At 47.8% G+C, this 9,010-nt stretch overlaps 1 protein-coding gene across 2 annotated transcripts; it reads right to left on the bottom strand.

Annotated features, from left to right (window-relative positions):
* Positions 1 to 5,569: 5,569 nt before the first annotated feature.
* Positions 5,570 to 8,786, bottom strand: LOC118370571 (L-rhamnose-binding lectin CSL3). Of its 2 annotated transcripts, XM_035755618.2 has the most exons (9): positions 8,693 to 8,786; positions 8,381 to 8,416; positions 8,256 to 8,300; positions 7,980 to 8,115; positions 7,735 to 7,853; positions 6,458 to 6,502; positions 6,227 to 6,362; positions 6,042 to 6,149; positions 5,570 to 5,810 (listed from the first exon to the last, which is right to left on the bottom strand). In XM_035755618.2, the coding sequence occupies exons 1-8, from the start codon at positions 8,721 to 8,723 to the stop codon at positions 6,044 to 6,046; spliced, it is 654 nt and encodes a 217-aa protein (XP_035611511.2). In that variant the 5' UTR covers positions 8,724 to 8,786; the 3' UTR covers positions 5,570 to 5,810; positions 6,042 to 6,043. The 2 variants fall into 2 exon arrangements, with proteins under 2 accessions (XP_035611511.2, XP_035611512.1); XM_035755619.2 differs by lacking the exon at positions 6,042 to 6,149.
* Positions 8,787 to 9,010: the final 224 nt, after the last annotated feature.

Raw genomic sequence — 9,010 nt, 5'->3', positions numbered from 1 at the left:
TATGACATCCAGTCGAACAGCCACTTTACAATAGTGCATCTAAATCTTTTAGGGGGGTGAGAAGGATTACTTATCCTATCCTAGGTATTCCTTAAAGAGGTGGGGTTTCAGGTGTCTCCGGAAGGTGGTGATTGACTCCGCTGTCCTGGCGTCGTGAGGGAGTTTGTTCCACCATTGGGGGGCCAGAGCAGCGAACCGTTTTGACTGGGCTGAGCGGGAACTGTACTTCCTCAGTGGTAGGGAGGCGAGCAGGCCAGAGGTGGATGAACGCAGTGCCCTTGTTTGGGTGTAGGGCCTGATCAGAGCCTGGAGGTACTGAGGTGCCGTTCCCCTCGCAGCTCCGTAGGCAAGCACCATGGTCTTGTAGCGGATGCGAGCTTCAACTGGAAGCCAGTGGAGAGAGCGGAGGAGCGGGGTGACGTGTCTTTCATGGAGTTATCAGAATTATTTGAAAGGTCTACTCAGTCCAAGATGATAATCAATTGATTACAGCATTACCCCAAAAATGGAGGCAGGCGGCAGCAGGAGGAGGTAGGGAAGTGGTCTGTCTGCCCAATATAAATTATATTGCAACTTCGTATTTCGTCGTCCTAACGTAGTCTACACTGCTATCTGCCCAGCAGCTAGCCAGCTAGCAAACGTCCACCGTCTACCGAATAGCAGCACTGTAGAAACTATTACACTCAACTGAACGACTTGATTAGTGTAGTGTTAGCTAGCTACATAGTTGTCTTTGCTGTCTTCGTATCCAAGATAATTGTGTAGTTTAGAGCGTGTAGTCTTAGAGTGATTATCTTAATTTACCGAGGTTAGCTAGCCAGCTATTTGTCGTCCTTAACGTAGGAGACACTGCTAGCTAGCCAACAGCTAGCCAACGTCTACTGAATAGAACTTCCGCACTCAACAACCCGGTCGCATTCCGCTTCGCTCCACAGGTAGTATCACATTTTCATTTCATTTCATTACAGCACAACGGTTTGATTTGTTTGATCGTAGCTAGCTACATAGCTAGCTACATAGCCGTCTGTGTATCAAAGATAATTGTGTAGTCTAGAGCGATTTTCTAGGTTAGCTAGCCAGCTATTGTCGTTCTTTTAACGCAACGTAACGTAATCAACACTGCTAGCTAGCCAGCTAGCCCCGAATAGCAGCACTGTAGAAACTATTACACTCAACGGAACGACTTGATTAGTGTAGTGTCAACAACGCAGCCACTGCCAGCTAGCCTACAAAGTCAACAACGCAGCCACTGCCAGCTAGCCTACTTCAGCAGTACTGTATCATTTTAATCATTTTAGTCAATAAGATTCTTGCTACGTAAGCTTAACTTTCTGAACATTCGAGACGTGTAGTCCACTTGTCATTCCAATCTCCTTGCATTAGCGTAGCCTCTTCTGTAGCCTGTCAACTATGTGTCTGTCTATCCCTGTTATCTCCTCTCTGCACAGACCATACAAACGCTCCACACCGCGTGGCCGCGGCCACCCTAATCTGGTGGTCCCAGCGCGCACGACCCACGTGGAGTTCCAGGTCTCCGGTAGCCTCTGGAACTGCCGATCTGCGGCCAACAAGGCAGAGTTCATCTCAGCCTATGCCTCCCTCCAGTCCCTCGACTTCTTGGCACTGACGGAAACATGGATCACCACAGATAACACTGCTACTCCTACTGCTCTCTCTTCGTCCGCCCACGTGTTCTCGCACACCCCGAGAGCTTCTGGTCAGCGGGGTGGTGGCACCGGGATCCTCATCTCTCCCAAGTGGTCATTCTCTCTTTCTCCCCTTACCCATCTGTCTATCGCCTCCTTTGAATTTCATGCTGTCACAGTTACCAGCCCTTTCAAGCTTAACATCCTTATCATTTATCGCCCTCCAGGTCCCCTCGGAGAGTTCATCAATGAGCTTGATGTCTTGATAAGCTCCTTTCCTGAGGACGGCTCACCTCTCACAGTTCTGGGCGACTTTAACCTCCCCACGTCTACCTTTGACTCATTCCTCTCTGCCTCCTTCTTTCCACTCCTTTCCTCTTTTGACCTCACCCTCTCACCTTCCCCCTACTCACAAGGCAGGCAATACGCTCGACCTCATCTTTACTAGATGCTGTTCTTCCACTAACCTCATTGCAACTCCCCTCCAAGTCTCCGACCACTACCTTGTATCCTTTTCCCTCTCGCTCTCATCCAACACTTCCCACACTGCCCCTACTCGGATGGTATCGCGCCGTCCCAACCTTCGCTCTCTCTCCCCCGCTACTCTCTCCTCTTCCATCCTATCATCTCTTCCCTCTGCTCAAACCTTCTCCAACCTATCTCCTGATTCTGCCTCCTCAACCCTCCTCTCCTCCCTTTCTGCATCCTTTGACTCTCTATGTCCCCTATCTTCCAGGCTGGCTCGGTCCTCCCCTCCCGCTCCGTGGCTCGACGACTCATTGCGAGCTCACAGAACAGGGCTCCGGGCAGCCGAGCGGAAATGGAGGAAAACTCGCCTCCCTGCGGACCTGGCATCCTTTCGCTCCCTCCTCTCTACATTTTCCTCCTCTGTCTCTGCTGCTAAAGCCACTTTCTACCACTCTAAATTCCAAGCATCTGCCTCTAACCCTAGGAAGCTCTTTGCCACCTTCTCCTCCCTCCTGAATCCTCCTCCCCCCCCCCTCCTCCCTCTCTGCAGATGACTTCGTCAACCATTTTGAAAAGAAGGTCGACGACATCCGATCCTCGTTTGCTAAGTCAAACGACACCGCTGGTTCTGCTCACACTGCCCTACCCTGTGCTCTGACCTCTTTCTCCCCTCTCTCTCCAGATGAAATCTCGCGTCTTGTGACGGCCGGCCGCCCAACAACCTGCCCGCTCGACCCTATCCCCTCCTCTCTTCTCCAGACCATTTCCGGAGACCTTCTCCCTTACCTCACCTTGCTCATCAACTCATCCCTGACCGCTGGCTACGTCCCTTCCGTCTTCAAGAGAGCGAGAGTTGCACCCCTTCTGAAAAAACCTACACTCGATCCCTCCGATGTCAACAACTACAGACCAGTATCCCTTCTTTCTTTTCTCTCCAAAACTCTTGAACGTGCCGTCCTTGGCCAGCTCTCCCGCTATCTCTCTCAGAATGACCTTCTTGATCCAAATCAGTCAGGTTTCAAGACTAGTCATTCAACTGAGACTGCTCTTCTCTGTATCACGGAGGCGCTCCGCACTGCTAAAGCTAACTCTCTCTCCTCTGCTCTCATCCTTCTAGACCTATCGGCTGCCTTCGATACTGTGAACCATCAGATCCTCCTCTCCACCCTCTCCGAGTTGGGCATCTCCGGCGCGGCCCACGCTTGGATTGCGTCCTACCTGACAGGTCGCTCCTACCAGGTGGCGTGGCGAGAATCTGTCTCCTCACCACGCGCTCTCACCACTGGTGTCCCCCAGGGCTCTGTTCTAGGCCCTCTCCTATTCTCGCTATACACCAAGTCACTTGGCTCTGTCATAACCTCACATGGTCTCTCCTATCATTGCTATGCAGACGACACACAATTAATCTTCTCCTTTCCCCCTTCTGATGACCAGGTGGCGAATCGCATCTCTGCATGTCTGGCAGACATATCAGTGTGGATGACGGATCACCACCTTAAGCTGAACCTCGGCAAGACGGAGCTGCTCTTCCTCCCGGGAAGGACTGCCCGTTCCATGATCTCGCCATCACGGTTGACAACTCCATTGTGTCCTCCTCCCAGAGCGCTAAGAACCTTGGCGTGATCCTGGACAACACCCTGTCGTTCTCAACTAACATCAAGGCGGTGGCCCGTTCCTGTAGGTTCATGCTCTACAACATCCGCAGAGTACGACCCTGCCTCACACAGGAAGCGGCGCAGGTCCTAATCCAGGCACTTGTCATCTCCCGTCTGGATTACTGCAACTCGCTGTTGGCTGGGCTCCCTGCCTGTGCCATTAAACCCCTACAACTCATCCAGAACGCCGCAGCCCGTCTGGTGTTCAACCTTCCCAAGTTCTCTCACGTCACCCCGCTCCTCCGCTCTCTCCACTGGCTTCCAGTTGAAGTTCGCATCCGCTACAAGACCATGGTGCTTGCCTACGGAGCTGTGAGGGGAACGGCACCTCAGTACCTCCAGGCTCTGATCAGGCCCTACACCCAAACAAGGGCACTGCGTTCATCCACCTCTGGCCTGCTCGCCTCCCTACCACTGAGGAAGTACAGTTCCCGCTCAGCCCAGTCAAAACTGTTCGCTGCTCTGGCTCCCCAATGGTGGAACACACTCCCTCACGACGCCAGGACAGCGGAGTCAATCACCACCTTCCGGAGACACCTGAAACCCCACCTCTTTAAGGAATACCTAGGATAGGATAAAGTAATCCTTCTCACCCCCCCCCCTTAAAAGATTTTGATGCACTATTGTAAAGTGGCTGTTCCACTGGATGTCATAAGGTGAATGCACCAATTTGTAAGTCGCTCTGGATAAGAGCGTCTGCTAAATGAAATGTAAATGTATAAATTATCAGAACTTGCAGAGGAATAAAAATAGCATAAATAGGAAAGTATACCAGCTTCATTTGAGGACCAGGATGTTGTCATTTCGATTGCCAAATAGTTGGGAAGCGATATTTGATTTACCGATTCCATGGGACAGGGTGTATGAGTTGATTTAAGACTTGGTTTTCAGCTAATGCAGATTTTGTTGTGAGAATACAGAATCAATTGACCATTTATTTTAGTATTGCCCTCAAGTAGCTTCTCAGGAATGGTTGAAAATGCAAAACATTGATCTAAAATTGACACTAAATATCCTTTGAGATCTGGAGACCAGGTCAATTACTAATATATAGTTTCCCAACTCAGAGTCTATTCAATAGAAATTGTATGTTAATCACAGCATAGTTGAAATATATATGCTGCGTAGAAATCCAAAGTGTCTGGCCAGCAGAGACAGGTGGGATGGGCTAAGGGAAGCTGAGGTTTGGGATGTGGAATTGGAGATACTGGGGGAGTGGAGTTGCTGGGCGAAGGATAGAATGACAGATGTAAAATAAACTCCAACAAAAACTTGAATGACACGGAGGGGTTTGGTTGATACAGTTGAGGCTGATGCCATGCAGGTTTTTGTACAAATGCATACTCATTCAAATGCTCATAGATGGACATGGTTCCATACATGGTTGGCCTTGCTGTTATATTGGCCTGTATGTTTCTCGTTCATTGGTGGTGCAGGGAATGGAATTCAATGTATTTCTCAGGGTGGAATCTGATGCTTGAGGGGCAGCGCTTGGAGGGCTGTATCGGTCAGGTCCCCATTTGACAGTGGGAGATCTGTCTCTGGCTAAGAGGCTGTTAGATGACGAATGTGATGTGGTTGGGCAGCTTCCCTGCAAGTATGTTTATTACCAGATGAAATAGTCAAACTGAATCTACACATCAAGGGAACATTTGGTTCATGAGCCAACCACTTAACGATCAAGGTTTGTAGGGTCTACACAGTGTATTAAAATGTTTACCCATCCAGGCCTGCTTTGTGACCAGATTAGCTGTTGATGCATACGAATTAGGACCAGTAAGAGAGAATAAAGGACACATGTTCAGTAATATTGGTGTGACATTTATTAATGTACAAGAGGCAACTAGTATCGTCTTCCTGCCGCTTCGTTTAATTCAGACCAACAACCACAGTTCAGAAATTGTTTAAGTAATGCTTCAGCACAATGTACACAGGTTTACAATGGTCATTGAAGTTGATTTAGAGGTTGGAGGAAAACAGCACGACCTGATGAAGATATCCCAGAAGCCTTGTACATCTTCAGGTTCCCCAGGAAGATATCCTGCAAGACAAAATCGTCAGCAGGGTAGCCTAGTGGTTAGAGAGTTGGGACTAGTAACCGAAAGGTGCTGACAATGTACAAATATTTCGTTCTGCCCCTGAACAGGCAGTCAACCCACTGTTCCTAGGCCGTCATTGAAGTTAAGAATTTGTTCTTAACTGCCATGCTAAATAAAGGTAAAATACAACACGAATTCTAGTTCCCAGTCATGTGCACCTATACAAAACTCACATTCAGTCACAGGTGTAAGCCACATCCAAGTACTTATAGGTTCCGACACAGGGGTCACCGAACACAGAGTTGGATACCTTGACGATACACTGGCGCTTTCCATCACACCTGTGTGTCAACAGGGAGAGGTTAACACCACAGCCAATGACTTCCAACAGCTAAATGCACACTGAAGGTTTCAGTACCTTTCTGCCATTTTGCTGGTGGTGGATTGGCTGAGGCAGTTGGTGTTTTTGAGTTGTTGATGTGGGCGCCCAATGGAACACACATCGTGTTGACGACGACCATAGTTGGCACGCTGAATACGGATCTCACCTCGATCTGAGGAAGAGAAAGGACAAACCTCGGTGTGGGCTAGTGACTAATATACACGTCACCACACGATTAAAACTGTACGGAAGTGTTGACCAGCTTACCACATAGTAGTTGAGAATCAGAGCCTTCACATATGATGCTGCTTACTGCAAAGACAACACAGGAGTTACACCACTGGCCAGACAAATTAAGACATACATTAGCCTGGTGAAGTGTTAGTGATGGGCACTAACAGGGAATGTTGATTTCAGGTGCATTTTCTAAAAGTCATTATAAACTCGTTAGCATGAACCAAAGTACAAAAAGTTAGGCGCGTCATCTTCCACCATTACCTTTTAGTTTCACTTCCTTATGAGCAGTTCTCGAAATGCTAACATTTAAGGAAACTGGCTGGCTAGACCTAAACTGGTGAAAAAATAAAGTCAACCCGCTACACCTAATCTGTGCAGTTTGTGCCATAAACCCTACAAAACTGTGGGAGTTGCGCTAGCTAGTTACCATTCACTGAAACATGGTAAACCAGATTAAGTGCACAAGCATCAAATAAGCTTGAGACACTTCCCTTCCATGTTCTTGCTGGCTAATTGAGCTAGATATGTCAATTTAACAAGGAACAGCAGCAGCATATGAGACAAGTCAAAAAAAGTTACTGCAAAAAGGGTCAATGCAGATAGTCATTCAGCAGTTATGGCTTGGGGGAAGTAGAAGCCGTTCAGGGTCCTGTTGCTTCCAGACTTGGTGCATCCGTACCATTTGTTATGGAGTAGCAGAGACCAGTATAACTTGGGTGGCGCGAGTCATTGACAATGTAGGGCCTGCCGACACACGGTGTCGAAATCCTGATGCAGGGAGCGCGGCCTCTGATGTACTGGGCGGTACGCGATACCCTCTGTAGCACCTTGTGGTCAAATGCCATACCTAGTGGTGATGCAGCCAGTCAAAAAGCTCTCAATGGTGTAGAATTAATTCAGAATCGGAGGGCTGATACCAATCCTTTTAGCCTCCTGGCAGGGAAGGGCTCAGCCCTCCGTTTCCTGTAGTCCACTACCAGTTCCTTTGGCACCACACTGCCAGGTCTCTGACCTCCCTATAGGCTACTCAAACTAAACAAGTTGCATATCCACAGCTTGCTAGGGTTAGTTAGCAGTTGAGGGTGGTTTACACTTGGAGAAACAAAAGTTAACAAGCTGGTACCATAGGGGAACCAACCCATTATATTCCTTTTCTAGCAATCAGCTGAGCTTACTTTTTTACAAGATTAAAAGTGGGTAGGAGAATTAAACAATGTCCCAATATGCCACAGTCATACCAACACTACGTCGAATCCAAATATGGATGCCCACCGCTAAATATTATTAGCACACATTCAGAGACTGACTTGTTTCTTGCTGTTGGACACAGGAGTATTTGGTGTCCAGGTACTTATAAGTCCCGACACAGGGGTCTCCAAAAACGAAATTGGATGCAGGGACAATACACTCGCTCTTCCCACCGCATCTGTGTGTTTCAAAGACATGTTGAGGTCATGAGTTCATACAGGTAAACACAACAGGTTCCAGCACATTTCTGCCATCTTGCTGGTGGTTGTTTACACTACAGCCAAGGAGTTACAGGTTCTAGTACCTTTCTGCCATCTTGCTGGTGGAGGATTGGCTGAGGCAGTTGGTGTCGGTGAGTTGGTTATCAGGGCGCCCAATAGAACAAACATCGTGTTGACGACGACCGTAGTTCGCACGCTTGATATGGATCTTAGCTCCATCTGAGGGAGATGGAGAACAGTGAGGCACGAAGGAGAGCCAAGTATGGGTCTCTATGGTGTGGGCTAGTGACGTCAATCTACAGTAGAAACTATCATAGGTGGTGGGTGAGTATACTGTTCAGCAGTGTGGACTATCTTACCACATTGCAGTAAAGCATCAGAGCCTTCACACGTGATGCTGATTGCTGCCAAGACAAATACACAGGAATTACACACCACTCACATTAGCTTGGTTAAGTAGTATCATCATTATTACATACAGTACCTCCATCTGTTAGTGTGCAGCAAGCTGTAGCCAGCACTGAAACGACATCACACAGCTCATTCAGCAACATCATATGCACTTGGACCATGAAGCTACAACTCAGCAATGGTCTCTATACTCAAGCATTTCAGTTATACTAAGTGTATTATAGTCAAGTTCAGCATTTGGTTTCATATTCCATGCCTTTTTGCCCAAAAGGAACTGAATGTCCCTCAAATCATATTACATGTACTTCTTTTTACTCACAAATACAAACATTGTCATATATATTGAAATTCTAATCTGCATCAGATACAGATTTTGTATACTCACATGTGACCACCGTCAGTCTCAACATGCGCATGATGCCAGGTACAAACAGAGAAAATGCAACTGATGATAACAAGACCCAATACACCTGGTATTTATGTTCTGTGACATGTCTTAATTTACCCAGGTGTATCTATTTGTCTCCAGGTGCACCTCATTGCAATTAGGGGCCGGCGTTTGCCGTTCAAAACCTGGCTATTGAGTCAGTCTCATGGAGTTAGATAGAGGACTCGAGATGGATGAAATCCATGTTGGCATGAACATTGCCACTGAGGGCTTCCAACAAAGTAGCCATCTCGGTGGAGCTTCTTCGTTAAGGAA

Source organism: Oncorhynchus keta, chromosome 21 (assembly GCF_023373465.1).
Source record: "Oncorhynchus keta strain PuntledgeMale-10-30-2019 chromosome 21, Oket_V2, whole genome shotgun sequence".
Lineage (NCBI taxonomy): Eukaryota > Metazoa > Chordata > Actinopteri > Salmoniformes > Salmonidae > Oncorhynchus > Oncorhynchus keta.
This window is presented reverse-complemented; position numbering and strand designations above follow the sequence as displayed.

Excerpts from the sequence above, each read along its gene's own strand:
- LOC118370571 (XM_035755618.2), bottom strand. The coding sequence starts at position 8,723 with ATGCGCATGTTGAGACTGACGGTGGTCACAT. Across the intron at positions 8,116-8,255 it reads TGATGCTTTACTGCAATGTG|ATGGAGCTAAGATCCATATC; the intron begins GTAAGATAGTCC and ends CATCTCCCTCAG. Across the intron at positions 7,854-7,979 it reads ACCAGCAAGATGGCAGAAAG|ATGCGGTGGGAAGAGCGAGT; the intron begins GTACTAGAACCT and ends TGAAACACACAG.